The sequence below is a fragment of the Thunnus maccoyii genome, chromosome 7 (genome assembly GCF_910596095.1).
Source record: "Thunnus maccoyii chromosome 7, fThuMac1.1, whole genome shotgun sequence".
NCBI classification, from domain to species: Eukaryota; Metazoa; Chordata; class Actinopteri; order Scombriformes; family Scombridae; genus Thunnus; species Thunnus maccoyii.
The window spans coordinates 14186337-14207448 of record NC_056539.1 but is presented as its reverse complement, the minus strand read 5'-3'; the positions used below and the strand labels follow the sequence as shown (position 1 = coordinate 14207448).

General features: G+C 41.0%; 3 protein-coding genes across 5 annotated transcripts in view; all 3 read right to left on the bottom strand.

Moving 5' to 3' along the window:
- cpamd8 (C3 and PZP like alpha-2-macroglobulin domain containing 8) overlaps positions 1 to 11988 on the bottom strand; it is a 42578-nt gene extending 30590 nt beyond the window's left edge. Inside the window, exons 1-16 of one of the 2 annotated variants that reach the window (XM_042417060.1) lie at positions 11121 to 11708; positions 8649 to 8800; positions 8083 to 8105; positions 7202 to 7367; positions 6731 to 6783; positions 6121 to 6138; positions 5347 to 5401; positions 4937 to 5050; positions 4393 to 4477; positions 3794 to 3902; positions 3301 to 3528; positions 2925 to 3095; positions 2634 to 2762; positions 2237 to 2435; positions 1797 to 1963; positions 249 to 398 (exon numbers count right to left, since the gene is read on the bottom strand). In XM_042417060.1, coding sequence (XP_042272994.1) covers positions 249 to 398; positions 1797 to 1963; positions 2237 to 2435; positions 2634 to 2762; positions 2925 to 3095; positions 3301 to 3528; positions 3794 to 3902; positions 4393 to 4477; positions 4937 to 5050; positions 5347 to 5401; positions 6121 to 6138; positions 6731 to 6783; positions 7202 to 7367; positions 8083 to 8105; positions 8649 to 8800; positions 11121 to 11206 — 1905 coding nt within the window. In that variant the 5' untranslated portion in view covers positions 11207 to 11708. Of the gene's footprint in view, positions 1 to 248; positions 399 to 1796; positions 1964 to 2236; positions 2436 to 2633; positions 2763 to 2924; positions 3096 to 3300; positions 3529 to 3793; positions 3903 to 4392; positions 4478 to 4936; positions 5051 to 5346; positions 5402 to 6120; positions 6139 to 6730; positions 6784 to 7201; positions 7368 to 8082; positions 8106 to 8648; positions 8801 to 11120; positions 11709 to 11839 lie in introns of those variants that run through there. The other variant, XM_042417061.1, reaches the window with a different exon arrangement.
- A 124-nt stretch (positions 11989 to 12112) lies between these two features.
- On the bottom strand, positions 12113 to 16068 carry sac3d1 (SAC3 domain containing 1). Of its 2 annotated transcripts, XM_042417589.1 has the most exons (5): positions 15963 to 16068; positions 14773 to 15190; positions 14133 to 14192; positions 13910 to 14006; positions 12113 to 13571 (listed from the first exon to the last, which is right to left on the bottom strand). In XM_042417589.1, exons 1-5 carry the CDS (start codon positions 15989 to 15991, stop codon positions 13105 to 13107), a joined length of 1071 nt encoding a protein of 356 aa, XP_042273523.1. In that variant the 5' UTR covers positions 15992 to 16068; the 3' UTR covers positions 12113 to 13104. The 2 variants fall into 2 exon arrangements, with proteins under 2 accessions (XP_042273523.1, XP_042273522.1); XM_042417588.1 differs by having other exon boundaries at positions 13910 to 14192.
- Positions 16069 to 16627: 559 nt separating this feature from the next.
- Positions 16628 to 20649, bottom strand: haus8 (HAUS augmin like complex subunit 8). The gene is made up of 10 exons (XM_042417591.1): positions 20477 to 20649; positions 20186 to 20250; positions 19647 to 19708; positions 19392 to 19509; positions 18820 to 18930; positions 18631 to 18734; positions 18274 to 18432; positions 17549 to 17690; positions 17244 to 17385; positions 16628 to 16971 (listed from the first exon to the last, which is right to left on the bottom strand). The coding sequence occupies exons 1-10, from the start codon at positions 20632 to 20634 to the stop codon at positions 16845 to 16847; spliced, it is 1188 nt and encodes a 395-aa protein (XP_042273525.1). The 5' UTR covers positions 20635 to 20649; the 3' UTR covers positions 16628 to 16844.
- Positions 20650 to 21112: the final 463 nt, after the last annotated feature.

Below are 21112 nucleotides of genomic sequence, written 5' to 3'. Positions count from 1 at the left end.
TCAAAACTACTACTACTACTACAAAAAACATACATTCATTCCTTTTTAGATTAAGCAGATAAGAATTATGTCAAGTAATATAAGCAATGAGACAGATATAGGAAGTTGGATTTTCCACTACACAAATGAAACTATATCACTTGAATGCCAGAGTTTCTTTTTACGTCTTTGAAGAAAAACAATAATTAGGATCGATAAAAGATTACTGTGACATGTCACATTTATACCACTATAAACTGAGGACTAACCTTGTCTGGACTAAGCTGGAAATCAGGCTTTAACAGGTAAAGACTCTTATCCACAGTGGCCACACAAACACAGGAACCCCTCTCTCCTCGGACGTGCAGGGTCACTGGGTCTCCTGGCATGGACTCATTAGTTGACAGAGAAACAGACACCTGCAATCCAAACAACATGAGATACACACAATGCAATATTTGATATGCATACCAAAAAAAAAAATCACATTTCTAAAAACCTGCATGAATTTATACAACCAATTCTCTAGATCACAAGTACATCTCTAGTACATTAAGACTTAACAGTTGTCACTAACGCTCTTACTGACAATTATATTGGTTTTCAATTCGTCAAATAGTTTTTGGACTCACCAAGTACTCGTTGGCTATAACATGTCAGAAAATGGTGAAACATGCCCAACACAATCTCCTAAAGACAAATGTAACAAGACAAGATGTTGTGCTTGTTTTGTTTGATTCTTACCAACAGTCCAAATCCCTTACAAGACAATGATATGAAAAAGAGAAAAGCTACAAATCCTTGTAAAACATTTGATAAGCTGGAAACAGCAAGCGTGTTTTTTCATGATAAATGACATTAACAATAATTCTTAGGTGATTCATTTTCGGTTAATCTAATGATCAATTAATTTACCGATTGTTTCAGCGCTAGTTGGCTGTGTTGCCTGATGGTTCCTCTGTGGCAATTTGACTATCACAACCGAATAATAAAATGACAATCTTATGTGGTTAAGTAGTAAGATGCGGTGGGAAACATCAGGACAGAGAGTGGAAAACTACAGCCTTTGAAAGAGAAGGGATGGTGAGAGTTGGCTGTAAACTTTCACACAACAAAACTATTTTTCAGCAGTGCGCAGTCACAAATTAGCCCTGTTAATCGGTTCCGCTGCCCTCCTTTCACCACTCCGTAACCTGTCATCCTCTCCTGTCACGACCCCACTCATCTGCCTGCGGCCCGCATGGCCTCTGTCTCATCATGCCCTCACAACCCCCTCCTCTGACATACAAACACACACACACACACACACAAACACACACAGGCAGAGTGTTGTAATGGCATACCAGGGAGCTGTAAATACTTCAGGGAGTTAACTCCACCTAATGCAGGCAGGAACTGGGGAGCTCTCCCAGGCCAACACAGCTGTTTGTTTACAGGCATTACACTGTGGACAGAGCTGGTGCATGGGCTCAGCTCCAAAAGGTATACACAAAGTGCACACTTTTCTCAAAGTTTTTAATAAATATTACATAATGCAGTTATTTTTATGATGACACACTTCACTAATATATATCCAACAACATCCCTTCTTGAGCAATGAACTTAGCCCCAGATATGATCAGTTTAATATCTAAATGTGTGATAAAAAAAATCTTTCTCTGGATAAATTAAGCGTTCTTTTTCCACTGTAGTGTAAAAGCATTTTGAATAACTCTGATTTGTATATCATATGTCATTACCAAGCTCTTCTGTGTGAAGTAAACCAGTGGGCAGCAGGAAGCAGTGAAGCTTTCCTCATGTTTCAAGATAATGCAAACCTGGTTCTCAAAGTCGGGCTGGATAGGGATTTGCAGACTGTCGGTGACGCCCTCGCCGTTCTCCCTCACATAGTAGACGAGCAGACGGCTGAGGGGTGCCATGCTGTGGCTAACAGGGAAACGTAGATAAGACACACAGCTGTCCATCTCGGCCTGGGGGGAGGAGCCTGCAACACATGGAGCATGACGTGAGGGCAAAGGGAGGTGACATTATCTCCATGAAGATTTAACTACGGAAAACCTCTTAAAACATGATGTTCAAATATTTTAAACTCTAGCACATGGTGCTGAGAGCAAAAACACATTAACAGGCACCTTAGAAGAACCAAAGAATATGTTTATCCAAGGATTTGTTTTCTTAACATTGTTATCCTATTAAAATCCACCGGATAAAGATGTCGTTGGAACTGTTATGACAGGAAATTGATCCATGTACTTACCAGAGGCAGAGGGAGGCAGGTGGGTGGTATGAACATTCTTGTCAAAGGTGACTGTGGCCCTTTTTCCTCGGTGTGAGGCCGTCAGGTTGGCTGGCTGTTGGCCTGAGAGCATGATGTTTCCCCTGGATGCCACCTCATAGTGCAATGTGAAGTTACAAGGACAGGTGGATTTGAGGGCCACTTCCGCCTCTTGGCCAACCTATGCACACAGAAATATATAAATACACTGTCATGATCCTATTAAGAATGATACTGTAGCACTGTGATGTATTAAAACTTTTTTTTACATGGTTCAAAATTGGATTTGAACCTGAGGCAACAAAACAGCTAAACAAAACATCAGCGACTCCAGAGTGCTTTCCCAAGAAATTAAGCCTGATAAGAAGGCGACACAAACCTTGAGTGGGGCGCTGGGGCTCTGGATCTGGATGTGACACCTGCTGGGAGAGTACCAGCTACTGATAGACAGGTAGCTGGGCAGGTACTGGTCTCTTACTGTCTTTCCTTCAATGGATGTGACCTTGGTCTATGCCAGGCAAAACAAAACATTCAAAGTCTTCGTAAGACTTACTTAAAATCCCAACTCAAACACATAATTCAAATCCCTTACCCATCACATCAAGTTTGATATTTTTCTCCCTGCTTATGTCACATAACACTAGGAACTACTGGCAGTACAGGCACTGACCTCTAGCCAGACATACTGGGCAGCAGTTGGGATGGAGGGGATCTCAAAGGTAGCCTGGCCATCCTTGGAAATCAGTTCACTGGTGTAGACATTGTCCTTGGGGGTCAACTCTGCCTTAACGCGCACCCTCACCCCATCAGCTAGGCTCCCATCAGGGTAGGTCACTTCAATCTAAGGAGAGTGTTAACAAAGAGAGGTGGGGTAAAGACAAATAGAACAACAGGGAGGGTCAATAATGTTTATGTAAATCAATAATGGCCTAATTTACGACATATTTAGCAATCAGTTCATAAACATTAAAGCTGGTTATGTTCTCTTTAATATGTAATAGTATTCCTTTCTCTACGATGTCAAAAGAAACTTTTTGCTGTCTTACCTTCCCTTTGTAAGGCAGACCAGGCTTGAACTGTTTGCGTGTGTCCTTGGAGTACTTTATGTCAATGAGCTGTTTATGGACGGGTGTTGAATCGTCAAATGTGGTTTGCCTGCTTCCATCTATGCTGGTCACTGACGCCCAAATGTTCACTGTGCCCCTGAAGTGATCAGCCACGTCCACGGGCATCATGTCCTTAACACACAGGCTGAAGTTTGCAGAGCCTTTGATCTGAGAACAGCAGAGGAATGATCTGGTATCGTGAACACGTAGAACATAATTCTAATGCAGAGTTGGGATCACCCATAATAATAGTTATTTATAATGTATGTATGATAATAATTGTAATTTGGGGCCTGGCAGAATAATTTCAGTCCTGACAAACAATTCAGACACAATCAATAAACAATCTTGTTTCAATACCAGCCTTCAAATCTCTACTAAGTTCATAAACAGGAGCATTAACAAACAATAAAATATAAGCAAATATACTGACCTCCATGGTTTTAATCACAGGATGACCCATCTCATGACGGTAGTAGCCCACTCCGTTCACTGTCATATTCACTGTCAACTTCCCTGTCACTGGTTTCCCAAAGGTGTACCTGTCCAACATTTCAGAGATTAACATGGGAAGTAAAACTAAGTGTCATATAATGCAAATCTGATAAAGAGATGTGTGGGAAAGTTAAATTGTGTGAGAGAAAAGGTTGAATTTCTGCATCCCGTCAGCATTGAGTTTATAAAAAATCTCAGTCATGAACCACTTGGATTGGATGCCTGACGAAGGTCCATGACTGAAACATTGTATCTTTAATAAACTCAGTGCTGAAAATGTGTGAGAGATTGCCATGGAAAATACATTGTAGATAACACCTATTAGATTCCTACATTCTACGTGTAAATATAGAGCTCTACATTTACATGGCAACCAAAGTCAGAGCATCAAGAAACAATTACAAATCATGATGACTGTAATAAAACAGAGCCTCCCTGTGAATGTACTACGTTTCGAAAGATAGTGAGCCAAAATACTCCTTGCCAAAGGGGTTTTCTGTTCTATTATGTTACAATGCTGAATTTGACATGACTTACCTGGCCCTGACGGTGGCCTGCTCGCATGAGTTTAGGTCACGGATGTAGCGTGGTGGATCAATAACCAACTCAAATTTGGGCATCACTGTGAGGAAGGCAACAGAATATTACTTCAGTTACAAATTCTACTTCTTTGGTGCAGGTTGTTTGCTCTCCTGTATTACCTTGTATGCTCCTTGCATAAAATACATGCATAAAATATTATACTAAAGAGTATCTTCTAAAAGATAATACAAGAGACTACTGTCTAGCTCCTCTGCTTGTCTCTGAAAATGACTTTTAGAATAGAAGTGAAATTTATTTCTGAAACATTACATGGAGTCTATCAAAGTTTGCTCTACAAAGTAAACATACAAGAACATAAACACTAAACATGGCACAATGAAATATCACTTCAAGCAATAATAAAACACCTGGAAGAACTACAGGACAATTTTAAGGGCCTAAAATGTAAAACAGAGTAAGAAAAATAGTAGTATAGTCTTAATAAACAATGCTGTTAACCATTGTGCAAAGAAAATCTCTTGTATGTGCAGGTCCTCACCGTATTTCTGCACTTCAAACGACTTGTTATAGGTGTGGCCCTGCACCTCCACAAAGATAAACCACTCTCCAAACACAGGCTGGTCAGACAGAGGGAAACTCATGTTTACAACCCCTGTAAGAGAGAGAGAGAGAGAAATCTGGTTAACACATTCAATGCCTGTGTACTTGACAGTTATTAACCATATAGACGCCTGATATGACAATTACAGTGCAGCACTGACTTCTGTTAAGTGTACCACCTATTTTGCAACCTCTAAAAATGTTCAATAGTGAATTAAACGAGCATTCTTTGAATCATACGTCAAAAATGGAGGAAAACCTTCCACTTCAGTAAAAACTATTATCTAGAGAATCACTGCAATGAAATGCACATTCACAGGCTTCTATGCTGTAGAGAATATGGCTCACCACAGCAGATAGATTTTAGACTCTTCCACTGGACCATCCTGGATCCTCTTGGATCCTGAAAGATAAAATCAAGACATCAGAAATTGTTAAATCACTAAATTGCTTATTGTCAAGAGATAATGTTTATGTTATATATTGTAATTGTTGGGTTGAGTTTAACAGTCCTTGAACTGAACTTGACCCAGAGACCTGGCTCATGTCTCCAGACCACTGTCAAAATACTTTTACAACTTTTCCTCAGGTGATACATTGGCTGCAGGTAAGAGAGCAGTAAAAGAAACATCTATGCACTTGTCATTAGCTATAAGTCATGCATGGGCTTCCCAGAGCTGCTTATGAAGCATGTTATTTGCCCTACAAACGTCTCAGGATCTGGGGAGAGAGACAGTAAAGGAGCAAGGTCAGCAAGTTATGGGAAAGGGAGATACACTGTGTGTGGGTGGGTGGATGGGGGGAAGAGAAGAAGGAGAAGAGAGAAGAGAAGAGAAGAGAAGAGAAGAGAAGAGAAGAGAAGAGAAGAGAGGAGAAGAGAAGAGAAGAGAAGAGAAGAGAAGAGAAGAGAAGAGAAGAGAAGAGAAGAGAAGAGAAGAGAAGAGAAGAAGCTCCTTTCATGTTGTTTATCCCTGCACTGTTCCACAGAGCACCCTGTTATCTAGGTGAGCTTCCCTGACTTCAGCTCTGTAATCTCCAACCAGGCTGGGAACTAAAATTGCCACTGTCCCCTCCCGGATGTGGCTCTGCCAACCCTGGGTGGTCCCACCAGGCTCCACTCACCAAAACATACGCTTCAATCTGCAAAATAATTGAAAAAAAGAGAAAGATGAAGTACAAGATGTAAAAACTGTAACTACAGAGGATCCTGTGCCTCTTCCCAGCGTTTCACCCCACTCCATCCTTATCCAACAATCATCCATCTGTGAAAGTGAGTACTGCCCTTTACTAGCAGCAGATCTTTATAGCTGCAAACATCAATAAACCGCCTGTCTGCACAGTTGCACAGTATATTTGGAGCCATTGCTAACATTCCAAGAGAAATGACTCTAGCTCGGCTTCTGTAAACAGGTAACTGTACATTTCTCTGCACTCGGGCAGACTAGGTTTCTCCTCTTAACTCCAACCAATTAGGGATGCAAAAGTATGTTCGTATTAAATGTTATGCATGTTATATTGACGAAGTAAAAGAAACAGAAACATTTGTGGACATTTATCAGCGCTGAGGAAATTAGAATTTGCACTTTTTGCAATACTGAGATAAAGGCAGCATTACAAATTTCCTATTTCCCTGAAAAATCATATTCATTTTAACTCTGCCAGTGTTATTGTGTAATGTTTGCATTATTTTAGGTGCATGTGTTGAAGGAATTCACATCAAAATTCACATTACCTTGTCATTAACTGGCCTCAGGTCGGGTGTGACTGTGTAGACATTGATGAGCACTGAAGACAGAAAAGGAAAGACAATGTTGTAAAATGCATCAGGTTTATATCCTTTCAACATGAAAACCTTCATCCATTTGAGCAATATCTAGTGGTTCTGTTACGATAAAAAAAAAATCTCTGCCACATCAGGGACCAAATATGGTTTGATCAACTGATTTATTTACCTGTCTGAATTAATTTGATGGATTAAAATGCTATATCCCACTCAATATGCAGCATATAACTAATCAATATCACATAATCACATTACTTATTTCTATCTTGGTCCTTCAGTTCAAAACCAGCATCAAAATGACAGCATCTTTTAACATATTTCCATACTACTCTAACTACAAAACCCTTAAAATAAGCCTCAATTCTCTGCATTTCTGTGCAGTGATTATCTGATTAACTACCAGGTGCACTATGAGGGAACCTTTATGTTTGGGTTTGTAGACGGGCTTGTCAGTCTGGATGAAGACAGCTGTGCCCTTGCTCTCCACGGTGACGGTGGTGTAGTTGTGGAAGATGTAGCCTCCCTCTGTGAGGTGACGGTTCCCCCACACCTTCAGATGAGCCTGGCCTCTCAGCCCAGAGGGAACCTGGTGGCATACATACACACACACACACACACACACACACACACATAAACGCACACAAACACAAGAAGGATCAGGGCTCTAAGTAAATTAGGTCAATGGGGGAAGGATTGAACTGTTAACTCTAGACTGCTGTTGTGACACACAATCAGAAATTACTCCCCTAGATTCCACATTTCAAATCGTTTTTAGGGAACAAAAGCTACGGCATAACAAAAGAACTACATTTAAACACCAGAGCGGGATGCCAAGCTATAACACAGCACACTACACATGACTGTATTTCACGAGAATGAGGGTGGAGGTTACAGAGAGGGGAGAGCAAGCGGGGGAGAGAGAGAGAGAGAGAGAGAGAGAGAGAGAGAGAGAGAGAGAGAGAGAGAGACAGAGGGGAAGAATCGAGTCGTGCATACTAGATTGATCTATTCCAGCCTTCGGGGGCGGCGGACCATACATGCACGTCAACAGCTGTTGCATATTATATCGGGGCTGTTACCTTATTCCCAATGAATGAGCAGAGACAGATGTTGCATTACAAATAATGTTAGTGTTGATTTGCATGTTGCCTGAGGAATGTGCACAAACGGACAAGGGGGCTCTCACTACTGTGCAGCTGTCACCGCTAAACAGCGCCATGCATTTTAAACATCTCTGGAAAGCAGCATGCATGTGGGACACTGCTGAGGAAACAAATGCAAACACGTGCCGTCAGACTCACCTTCAGTTTGATGGTGCCTTTGTCTAAAATAGAAACAATGAGATATTTATTGTGTGTGTTATCTCAGCTCAAACAAATCTGTATCACCTGTAAAAATACTATGAATATGCAGTAGATATGAGTGCTAGTAGAATGTGACTACGTTCGCCTGGAGGTTTTCACCCTGGGTTAGCAGGAAATCCAGCTGCAACCGGTCTCCATGCCACTCTGAGGCAGAGCTAGCACCATCTATTAATGGTGCTGTCAAACAAATCACACACTGTATACACTGTGTGGCTGGTGGGATGGGCTGAACTGATGCCTCCAATCAAAGATAATGTCTATGAAAACCATAGCTGGTCAGGAGCACACAGTCAGGGCAGAGGTCAACCAGGCTCACGCTGTGTGTGTTCTGTCTGTGAGCGTGCCTGCATGCCTGCCTGCCTGCCTTCCTGTGTGATCTGAACATCCTTTGAATGAATCACACAAAGGGGGTATCTCATGGTGCGACCTGTTAGTGCAAGTTTTCTCAGCAAAAGTAGTGCGCATTGTGCCAGTGTAACCTTAGCTTCAGAATGTGTTCTCACCGAGCACTGAGCCATGGCTGTGGGCGACTGCCTGTCCCTTCACCGACAGCTGCACCTGGACGCGTGTTTCTGCTTTTGCGTTGAAGATGGTAACACTCACGCTCTCCTCTACTCCTGCTCGAAAGACGGAGGGCGCAGCGACCAAATAACCCCTGAGAGGAGAGCAGGAGATGATGCGGAGAAAGGGGGATGGAGAGAGACAGAAAGAGAGGAGGAAGAGTAATGGGGATGGAGGGATGTGGAGGGGAAAGAAGACACAGAACAAAAAGAAGACAGAGGGGATAAAAGAAGAGGTCAGAGGTCAGACAAGGAAGAGTGACAGAAGAGGAAAGGAATAAATATAAGCTGCAAATGAGCACACATGTATTGTTCAGTTTTAGGTTGCATCCTACGACTAATATCGCTTACTATTTCTGTCTTTAATTCATTGTGGCAATATGCTTTGCAACAAATCATACAGGTAACTTAAGTGTAAATTCTCACTTCCTCCCTGACCCTTACGAACACACACATGCACGTATAAATGACAAAACATGCGCACAAACAGCGACATTCCACATGGATTTGTGCAGCGAGATCAGGTTTAATTGCGCGGTTACCAGGGACACGGTACCTGTCGGCCAATCAGCTTTCTGCTGCTAGTGTTTTTCTTTGGGTGGTCTGGCACCTCTGACAGAACCCTGGCGTCTGTTTTTGAAAAATAACGACTGAGATTCCACACAGTCACTCTGACATTTAATTGAGGGAAGGAGCCTGTCACTGAGGTCACGGAGCAAAGGTCATTCTTTGATGCTTATGAACGGTCTAGGAAAAAAAAAAAAAAAAAAAAGACCGATTCAAGTTTTATTTGGATGAAAGAATAGATGACATCTCGCGCAGAAAGCTATCTTTCTCAGGTAACAAAGGGAGAATAAGAGGTGCTCTTGTTAGCTAAATGTGGTAGAGTGTGGTCTGTTAGGGGTGAGTCTCCCACTGGGGTCACCTGGCAAAATGCAACCCTAACACTGTGTATGTGTGTCTACCAAAAGATGTATTGTGTTTGACCCAATCCCAGTCCACAAATCAGTTAAACCACCCACATGTGGCAGCTAATAAGATACTTGTGGGGCAAAATATGTTCTTGTTTGACCATTTTAGTCCAGATCCAGCCATTCCAGCTTTAATTCTTAAGGCAAATAGGCCTTCTCACTCCCTTAACTGAAGATCACACAAATTAGGAGTGAGCAAAGCCCCCAGCACATATCCCAATTGCATGCCTGAGAGAAGGATCAGGTGGTTGGCATTACAGCACTACAGCATTACAGCCAGAGGCAAGTGCAGTTCCTGAGAGAGAAAGTCATGAGAAAATCCCCTGGAAAATAAGGCTTGGGGAAAAGGAAGATAATACGAGGAAATTGACTCTGTGCGTTTGATCTACAGTGAGTTTAACCAGCTCTTGGATGAGCCTGGATCAGGCGGTGGAGACCGTGCTTATTTCGGTCACATGGCTTGATGTACTCAAGTTCTCATTGTTTTTGCCCAACTTTTGTCCCAAGCTGGGAGCTGTTCAGTGCCTGAGAAAGATTTGTGTTCTCTTTTGTAGGTTTTTAGTTCAACCTCGTTTTTTTCTTTTTTTTTTTCTTCTTAACCTTTTGATTTTCGCCTAAAATTCACCCTTAAATGAGTTGTAATACTTTGAGAATGATTTAAGCTCTCTCTTGTAAATCAAGACTGCATTCGTCAGTAGTTTTTGTTTATGCTCTACATTGGGCTGCTCTATTCTCCCTCCCTCCCTCCCCCCTGGACACTGGAAGAAATGTTTACAACTCTTTACTATTAACACAGCTCTCAAGGTCAGGATTAAGCCCTCAAGCAACTGTCAGCCTGACTGATGGAATCTAAGAAGTCAATTTTACCTCTTTTGCATCTCGGTCTGGAGGTATAAGCTGAATAAAACAGGCATCTATTGCCAAAATCAAGAATGTATCTATAATATTGTCATTATCTTAAAGAGCACGGGGAAACCTCTCAAGAAGCTGTGTAATTCATGGGCAATAAACAGCATTGCAAGCTCCCTTTCGATATACCAATTTATGTAGGCTACCTGCTTACAGGTCCAGTAACATAACAGTGAATGTCTGAAAAAAACATGAATGGCAAGGTGTTGAGATCATAATACAATGTCATTGTCTGAAATGACAATAAATCCCTTCATTTTCACACGTTATGGTAATCGGACAGAGTAATGCAGTAAATATTAGGAATTAATGGTCAAGTTTCTTGCTGCACATGACTTAATGAAAAGGATATGTGTGCTATGACCACAGGTCACATAAACTGGGTAATGAGTGCATATTTCCTGCACATTTGAAACAGTGTGGCTGCATTAAATGTTTTGTAAATTCCCTGACTGTGGCTATCGGAAATTGATCTGGTGAGTATAAAGCACTGCACTACACTTCAAAGACAACACATGCAACATAAGCTACTTACAATCGTTCTTGTGCATAACCTCTGCTCACGTTGCAGATGAACAAAGTCCATGAAAGACTAAAGGCTGTCAAAGACAACCGCAACATTTTGGCCTCAGTAACCGAGATACTCCTGGATATCGGCTCTCCCCTCTGGAGGAGGCTGGATCTTCTAACTCTGATCAAAAGTTAAATGAAATTTTAACAGTCTGTGTCTACAGCCCTCTCAGTCTATCCATGGAGGCTGGTTTTTCGTGGTAGGTGTGCAGAGTTTCGTTCAAAACCAAAGATCAACTTTTTGTAATCATCCCACTTCGCAAAATCCAGTTCCAAGCAAATCGTAGGGTTTTTTTTTCCCCTTTTAGAGCCCAGAGTACACGGACAGTCCTCTCCCATGTGCCTTCACCCGCCCCGGTTCCGTTCTCTCATATTTCAGCATTACAAATTGTAAGCGTCCTCCCACTTCAGCGCGCAGAAATGTCACTGTAAAGTAATGTTTGACATGTAAAATCCGTGCAACTCTCGCTTCCCCGATTGTTCCTGGTGATCTCTTGGAAGTTGCTCGATCTTTTTCCGCTCCTACAGCAGCGAGTCAGGAGGCGATCGGCGTCAGGCTGCGCTTCATTCACTTCAATACCTCCTCTCACTTCTCTACTGCGAGAGCATGACTAACCCCAGTGTGAGGAACAGCACGGACCCTGCAGTTTAAATCACTATAAATTACCTGCACAGCTCACATACCTTTGACTCAGTTGACATTTCAAAAGATATACCGGCTAGGAGTACTTCGTTTTGCTTTGGGAAGCATCACAAGACTGCCACGCTGAAAAACACAACCTAAAAAAAGACAACACAATACAAACACAAACAAAAGCAGAATTGTCTAAAATGTAGTCACTGATTTTCCTACTTGTTGGAGTGCGATGATGCCCTGTGAGGATCTCTGCTGCCCTCTAGTGGTGAGCGGGCTCAGATGCAGTGAGGTCTCTCGAGTTCAAATGAAAGGCCAACACATCTCATTTAAGTAACAAAATTTATTGAAATGGGTTTCTGAGGTACTGCATTTATTAGATGAAATGAACACTGCTGCACAGTTTATTTTACATGTTTTCTGAAGTACTGAAAAACAAAAACATAGCATGACACTAATATAACACTTAAACAGTATCAATATAAAAAGGAATTCACATCTTTAAAGTATTTTAGGCACCAGGTACATGGCCACACATGAGTGTATGGATGAATGAGAACATACAGAACCAAGACGGGACATTTCTTTCCTGAGATGAGCCTCTCTCAGGCAGCATAGCCCGACAATGGCCCTAACACTGACCTTAAAAAACACACAAGAACATAAAACATTTCATCAGTAAAACATTCAGAATGGACAGCCAAGAAGAGTGCCCTGCCCAACTCAGGGAAAAGAAGAACCTTAAACTTCCGGTGCTTTGAAGCAATATTGTATTGAAGAGAGTAGAAAGAAGAAACCACATAGCACAACAGCTGCCCTGCTGAACAGAGATCTTTGAACAAGACTTTAAATCTCTGCCAGTTTCACTAGCCCCTTTTATACAGAAATCCTGCAATATTGCCATAAAGAAGACCCATCATTATGCCGGCTTTGCTCTCTTTTTACACTGAACCAAACAAAGCCGGCATAATGCCGCCCCTGTGTGTGATTTTAGATAGCATGCACGTTCCAGAATCAGAGGTGTAACATGTAACATTGTCAGCATCTAGCGTGTGTAGTTCCGCCATGCCAGCTGTCCCTTTTACAAAGACATCAATTCGGCAATGTGACTACTTCTGCTGCTGGCTTAATGGTAGAACAACAATGCCCCCCCCCCGCCATTCCATGTCTGTACCTTTTATACAGAATGGAGAGGCGGAATAACAGCGCACCACTCCTGTCTTGAACAGGCTGTGTAAAAGCTGTGGCCTACTGTGGAGGAACGGGAGCAAATAGACAGCTTGTTATTTTATCATTTATTCACAACGTTTTTGTCTCAAGCACAACCGTGAATGATGCTCCCAATAGTGAGGTCTCTTTGTTTCTCTGCCACTATATTGTGATATAGTGTACAGTGCAGTTTCCCTTGTTCAGGCTCAGTGAAAGCAGTTTTGGAGAAGACCACTTGGTTTTGTTGATTAACCTCCACTCCATACGCTTGACAGAGTTGAGCTGTGAGTGATGTATCCAAGGCCAAGAGCTGAGACAGCTTGTCCAGGGGAAAGCGACAGTTTCGGCTGCTGTATCCATGGCTGTATATTAGCAGCAAATCTCTACGACATGACACCAGGTGTCGGTGCAGAGCACAGCTCTGCAGGAAGTTCAACCTTTTGGCAAATCGGAGCAGTCGTACAGGGTTTCGCTCTAGAAAAGCCCGGTTGATGGACATAGCAAGCGTGATGGCAGGACTGCTGCGAAGCCGCTCAGGGAGCTCCATGACGTGCTGCATGGCACGAGTTGAACCTGGGGGAGATGAGAAAAAAGAAAGCAAGCATAAAGGAGTTATCCTAATCATGTTGCAAGAACACCTTTCAGGTGACCATACTTTAAAATATTTTTCAAAACCAGGAGTTTTGAATCCGCTGAGAACAGAGAGAGCAACATAAAAATAAGACTTTGCACAAGAATTCAAAATCCTTATTTCTGTGTGAAAACCATTGACTTTTTCATCAGTTTTCTGCACCAAAAGCTAGACTAGACTTTTGCATATTTCTGTGTATTTCACGATGCTTTAACGTACATGTAAATATGTCAATACAAAAACTCTCTCAAGTATTAAATTATTAAACAAATTCACCAACCTAAGTTGTAGAGCAGACCAAGAGCCTGAAACTCCTCCTGGTTGGGATGTGGTCTTGTTTCAGATGCATAGCAGTCCAACAGCCAGCTCAGGTTCTCCTGGAGGTGTGTGTCATTGATGCGTGGGTCATAGAGCCGCAGGGGCTCACCACAAAGACGATAAGAGGCATAGATGAGGAAACGTACTGTCCGCTCCAAAATGGCGACACAGTCTGACCCACTCACCCTCTGGATGATCATGTCCTGCTTCACACTACGCAGCCGATCAAAAACAAAGCTGTATACCTGGAAGATAGGCATAATTTCAGTTGCAGAGAGTTTTATTTTTATGCATCTATGACTGCAACTTCAGAATTACAATGTTCTCACTCTTATACTACTAGTCTTCGATCTAGATCCTTAAATTTTGATGTCACTTCAGTCTTTCTGCAAAAGATATACAAGTACATTCTATGGCCATTAGTCACAGAAAGTTGTTGCCATTTCCTAGTCAGCCTCAGTTGCTATACAGGTGATGTTTGTATGGTACCACGTACTGCTTGTGCTACATATTCAAATACAGAAGCTTTCTGAAGCTGAACGATAGCACTGCGTGTTCAAAAGTCAAATAATTAATTACTATATGGTCACTTTGGGCCTTCTTCGTACTCTGAGAGGATAGGTCTCTAAGAATAGGCTCCTGGACACTTATGTTATTTTGGAGGAGGCTTTCATGCTTCAAGCTGTGCCAGCTAACTGTGTGTTATAATAAAATAAAAACTTCAATGATGTTTCAAACATTTAGAAAATGCCAAAAGTTTCTCTCTACTTTAACTCTAATTCAAAAACTGAGAGAATGGGAAATAGATTAGTAAAAACTACTAACCTCAGTCCAAGGATGCAGACGAGGGGAGGCAGCAATGTCATCAATAAGGTAGCTCACAGTTTTCAGCAACACATCAGGGGGACGGAGGTCAGTGGGGTTTGTTGCGTCTTTCCCCGCTGCTGGTCTGGAATACTCCTTGACAGCACGCAGGGGGTCAACTCTGGGCCGTCGATCTCTTGCTGTGCCTGCTAACATCTCAAAGCGGTGCAGGCGGTTCTGTGACTCCCGCGCCTGCTGCTCACGAGCAGGGCACATAGACCAGCAGATCCCCTTGGGCACATTTTCCTTCCCCTGCTGCCCAGGTCTTACCTCCTCCTCGACTTCTCTCACTTGTGGTTTCTCTTGGCCTCGCCATTGCTCTTGGTTCCTCTGTCTCCACTCTCCTCCTGCTGGTGCACTCCTCCTCTGGGAGTGGGAGCTGCTTGTGGGAGACATGTTGGTTAATAGCCAAGTATGCGGTTTAGTATGAATCATATAAACACAATTCCTTTGTGCATCGACCCTTAACCAATACCTGACAACCTACAGTATATCCACTGTCATACACACGGCTCCAGTACACTGAGTCCTGCTTTGTCTGTGTACAGGTACCTTGAAATGCTTTGGATATTGTGTAACACCAAATAGATTTTTATCTGTTTCTAACTTGCTTTTAATCTCCTGTTCTTTCGTTTTTGTACAAATCAAGATGCACTGTCCTACATTTATAACATTACACTTCTTATGTATCACTTCCTATCAATTATTTATTTGCATCTTGTTCTCGCAAACGCAACGTTAAATTAATGCTAGTTTAATCGCCATTGAATAAAAGCCGAAGGTAATAAGCACAATGTTTTAGTAACGTTAACCTCGTTTGTTAACATTATTTTTGATTTGTTGATTTTTCTTCGCTGAACTCTCTAAACTACAGCAACAAAGGACACAACAGCAACATATACAAGTAAGTTAGCCTTTAATAGCTAGTAGTGATTGCTACACTACCAAGTTCATTACTAGCCGTTAGCTATTAGCTACAAACGACAGTTAGCTAGTTTCCAACAACATAACGCGCGAATGGCGTTTCTACTACCAAACAATACATAAGTTACACAAAGCAAAAAGTCAACAATACAATATAAGATTTGGCTTTCAATGCCATTTCTGCGAAATGCTTAATTCATGTGAAATAAAATCCTGTTTGCACTCACATGCGACGAGGTGCTCTCCTGCGGTTCATTGGCTCTTCTGAGAATGCAGCTCGTCACTGTCGGTCACGTTCCGGGATCAGCCAACAGAAATGAGTCGTCTTTGTTTAAATGTTACGTCATATCCGGAATATGACGCGATGGTTTGTTTACAGTTGAAAGCAGAAACTTTTGAAGGAAATTATGCATCTTTTTTCTATTTTTATTTTTACACCCTTCAAACCATGATGTATAAAGAGAACTCTTCAAGCGTGAGAAAAAGCTACTTTTTTTCTTTTAAATCGGACTTCACACGAATTAAAACATTTGTATAAATTCTCTCTTACGTTTCTCTTTTCTCTCATTTTATTATATACTCTAATTGGAGCTGGAGCTAGAGGAAGCCAAAGGCTTCAATGTTGCCATCTCCCGTGTTGCTGTGCATGTGACAATAACATCTTGAATCTTGAAAACACTGCTTTAAAATGATCAGTAAGTTTATGATTCATTTCCATTATCTATCAAGCATACATCTGACGTGCATTTAAAGCCTAAAACCTCTCATATACTTGTTTTTACAGAGGTAAGACTGCATTCAGCTTCAGATATTATTTTGCCATTTAACACAACATGGAAGTGGAAATCACTATTTTTGCATATTCATTTCATTGAAGTGCCAGTGTCAACTGTTTCATTTTGTTTTTTTTCTGTTTATTAATAAAAAGTTGCAGCTATACAACAGTATACCAGTTATTCTGCTACATTTAAAATTTCTCTGCGACAAAATTCAGACAGTACAAATAAAAACAGACACAAATGGTACAAATAAACCCAAACCAGAGAAATTTAGGGTGGTGGGGTTATCCAAAGTGCATGTACTGTGTATCCCATGCTGTGTGGTATTCTTCACTGTTTCGGGCAGTAGAGCTCCTGGGCTCTTGCAATGCCGAGCTGCTCTTCCTCTGCAGCCTGCTGGACGTGGATTGTGTGGCGGCAGACCAATGATGACAGCTCCAGCAGCTCGGAAAATGCACTTGAAAAACGGAAAACAAACGTTTGAGTACAAGTGCAACCTGGTCAAAGTCAGGCAGCATTTTTTTTTTTTTTAAGTGTTGCTGAATACTTGCCAGCATTCAAGTCTTTAAAATTAAATTTCTGTCTTTTTTCACCGTTGTGACAAAAACAGTTATTTACCAAGCAGCCATAATATACATTGATATCCTCTGAGAAAGAGCATTATGACAAGAGAAAAATAAATCAAGAGCAGACAATGTATTTTCAGCGTCTCTATAGATATGCGCCCACCCTGATAGCTGCTGACTGATGTCCTTTGAAGTAATTTTCATCTCCCTAAGGCAATCTAGAGAGGTGCTGTTGTCCTTATGATCTCCCTCTGTGCACTCCACCAGCAACGTCTCACTCTCCATCAGGCAAGCCTCAGCTTTATCTAAAATGGACAAAAACGAGTAGATGATTATCATTAAAAGTTATCAAGTCTGACAAAACCATATGCAAACAGTCCTGATGAAGCAAATTAGGAGTTTGAGTGTTTAAGTCATTAATTCATGACTACAGTTTCTTTTTTTGTAACTTTAAAAAACATTATTCACCTAGAAATTCCCGTCTGTCTCCGTCAATGTAGAAATTCTTGACAGGCAGCTCATGTCGGGTCGTGTCAATAGCTGTGGCGAAAGATTTGTATTCCTTTGTGAAATGCTTGGCAACTTCTGCCACAGGAGTCAGTGCAGAAATCTAATGGAAAATGATAATATTAGTAGGATTAGAATCATGTACTCACACTTTCTTACACACAAGCACACAGTACATACATTTTTTTTTACATTTTAAAAGCTATTTAAACTATTTAAACCAACTATTGGCCAGGTTGTTTGAACAGACATTATTATCAATCAGCACAGATGCAAATCAGCAAGCCTCAGTACAGAGTATGTGTATGCAAAGGTATGAGAAGTGTAAATAAATAATCTCAATAACTCAATAAATGTCTGAGTTATTGTGAGTTATGATACGCCACCATACAGATGCACATATTAAATAAATATAATCTAAGAAACAATGATTTTAGCTATAAGGCATTTCCATGCTGGGTTCAATGTTCAGCTAGGCTGCTTGGCAAGGAGGGGACATTTACATTATGTCTTTTATTACAATCTTGAGCAACTAGACTGATGAAAAACCCAGGAAATTAATGTTTTCACCTAACAATTTCAACATGTCTCTTAATTATGCAGCAGGCTCAAATAACTGCAGTGTCATTCAAAACTGCACACACACACTAAAAAAAAAGGTCAAAACAAAAAGAACACTTCCTGACCTGCAAATCCAGCAACTCATTCACTGTCCTGTTGTTCTCCATAAGGAGGTACTGACGCTTCTTCTCATGGGCTTCACTACGCAGAGCTTCTTCTTCCTCCATCACCTGCAGTATCCTTGCCTCTGCCTCGGCCTTAAGCTTTGCAGTATTGCTCTCCATCTTAAAGTCAAACATTCAAGAGATAGAAACCAGGTCATTCAAAGACATTGAAATATAATGAGATGTTTAATTCACCACAAAACACAGTGGACTCACTAAAAACTACTTTGATGATAATGTTTCAGTTAACATCTTACTGTACACTGAAAGCGACAGGGTTCAGCCTCTCAGATACACTTATCTGTAAGACTGGCTCACCTTAGCTGTGAGGTAGGCCAGTAGGAATGTTTGCATCTCTATGTTCCTCTTTTCAATCTCTGGGTTTCTCTCAGGTTCCACTGCATTTTCTATCACTGTTTTATCTTAGAGAGACAGATAAGAAAATTGTTACAGGAAAGACCAATTTGTAAATAAATCCTGATATTTTAGGGGTTTAAATCAGTTTACCTTTAATGACTGAAATATCAAATTCTGGGCGAAAACAGTGTCCATCTGAGAAAGTGGACTGAAGTACACTTTTTCCCAGCAGTGATGGTTCAGTTTCACGTGACATAATTGCTGTAAGGAACATAACATTGAACATATGCAAAGGTTATTCATAGTTCTCAGTCATTGCACAGTGGGGTTTCAACTCAAGATATCAACAATTGATACAGCCTATGGTAGAATCATACACAATCCTGTAAATTCACAAGTATAAACAATATACTTAAGTCCAAGACATTTATTTTAAAGTAGTTTGGGGCATTTTGCCTTCAAAGGTGTACAGTAGAAGTAACAGTGAATAACGGGAGAAACAGAGGGAAGAACAAATAATCACAGTTTTCAGCACTAAGCCACCACAACATCCTGGAGACCTTATTTACAGTAGTTTTTGTAAGTTAACATCATCGCTGTTGGTTTACACAACAAAAGAAAACATGCTTAAAGCCTGTTGAAGTATTCCCATTATAATCTATTCACTAACATAACATAATGCACAATTACACATTCACACTAATAATCATAGACACACTTACACGTTCCAAGAGCCTGCGGGGTCATTGTGTGTCTTGGTTGATTGCCCACCTTTGGTTTGACACCACTGGTTTTAGGCGAGGAGGGCAGAGCGACAGATTCATTGTTCCGTGAGTTACTCTGTAAATTGTTACAAGAGTCTAATGAAATAAAAATGTGTGACATTGCAACTGTGATAATATACCGAACACCTGAACTGCATCTAAGAGGGAGGCAGAGGAGTAAATATTTAACTAATCATTTAAATATTTCATTACCTTTGAAAGAGATGTCTTCTCAGCAGACTGCATATATCGGGACTTGACAACAGTCCCACTTGCTAAATATTGATGGAGACATTTTAAGTTAACGATAATGACAAAGACAGAACAGTGTATTTAGCTGTATTAGGCAACAACACTAGTCTTTGAAACATATTAAGAACATGGATAGACAGAAAAGAAGTGCATTATGTTACAGAAATGGCTTAAGACGTTTCTATTCGTGTTACACTTAAATACTGATTTAAATACTGTGACTTCTCACACTGGGATATTATGATTGACACAATACAAGCTGATTTTAGGTTGGTGTGTCACTACAAGGGCATCCTTGTCGAGAATCTTTGGAAAGATAAAGTTTTTTTGTTTGTTTGTTTGTTTGTTTTAAACAAAAAAGGTGGGTGGGGGTGGAGGTGGAGGGGGGACACGACTTCATGGGAATTGTGAGCTAACTTAGATGAAATATATGGCACAACTAAAACTAACAAATAATTTGGTCCACAGACTTGGCATTGTGAACTTATGTGAATACTTACATTTAACACTTTTCTTTCCAGTTCCACTGTTGTTGGCTTTATTAGTGGCGTTTCCACTTTTACTGCTGAAAACAAATGGAGAAGCTGAATAGTTAAGCCAATAATGTAGAAATGAGAGCACAAATTACAACTGATAAGCTTTACTTTGTTGAAAAAACGAGCTAAACCCGAAATATTAGTGAGCTAAGCTATAAATTAACGATATAAGCTGCTGAAATTAAATTGGCCGCACATCTGCGAAATACAAGACACTCGCGTAAGGAATAACAACACGACGAGGACTAACGTTACCTTTTTGCCTCGGTTGAGGCATTTTTGAAAGTGCTTGGCACTGCCGTCGTTCTTCTTCTCGACGCCATAATGTTTTGAAGCAGCCCGCCTGCAAACGGAATATGGTCCTTCTTCTTCCTCTCGCACGTTTCCGGCAGGCTAGACGCTTTACGGCACATTGCTGCCTCTCGCAGGTCAGGATTAGGTTGCAGTTCGGGGGAAATAGTAATCCTGTTTTCACAGTCTTTGACTGGTTCTCAGTGGGATTAAGGAGGCTCCTCATTGTGACTGTCTGTATTCCCATACGTGATCATGTGGTGTATAACTGTGCTCTGTCCTCTTCATATAGGCTGCATTCAATAAAGCAAGGCAAAGCAAGTTTATTTGTATAGCACATTTCAACAAGGCAATTCAAAGTGCTTTACATAGAGCATAAAAGGCATCAAGACAGAATATAAAAGCAACATAAGGCAATGTAAAGACACATTTAAGTACAATTAAAAAGTGTTACATTTTGAAATAAAAAAGAGGCTAAAATAGAATAAAACAGATAAAACAGGAGAATAAAAGTTACAGCTGAACATTGCTTCTCCATGTTCAGTTTTTTACTCTGGGGACAGAAAGCAGGCCTGTCTCAGACGACCTGAGAGGTCTGTT

What these genes read in the sequence shown, in the direction of transcription:
- sac3d1 (XM_042417588.1), bottom strand. Translation starts at nt 15,991, where the DNA reads ATGAACCGCAGGAGAGCACCTCGTCGCAT. An exon ending in AGGAGAGCACCTCGTCGCAT is followed by an intron (nt 15,191 to 15,962) that starts GTGAGTGCAAAC and finishes TCCCACAAGCAG; the next exon opens with CTCCCACTCCCAGAGGAGGA. An exon ending in TGGTCTGCTCTACAACTTAG is followed by an intron (nt 13,572 to 13,909) that starts GTTGGTGAATTT and finishes CATCTCCCCCAG; the next exon opens with GTTCAACTCGTGCCATGCAG.
- haus8 (XM_042417591.1), bottom strand. Translation starts at nt 20,634, where the DNA reads ATGTGCCGTAAAGCGTCTAGCCTGCCGGAAACGTGCGAGAGGAAGAAG. An exon ending in TGGCCTACCTCACAGCTAAG is followed by an intron (nt 18,433 to 18,630) that starts GTGAGCCAGTCT and finishes TTTGACTTTAAG; the next exon opens with ATGGAGAGCAATACTGCAAA. An exon ending in AGACAGACGGGAATTTCTAG is followed by an intron (nt 17,386 to 17,548) that starts GTGAATAATGTT and finishes TGTCCATTTTAG; the next exon opens with ATAAAGCTGAGGCTTGCCTG.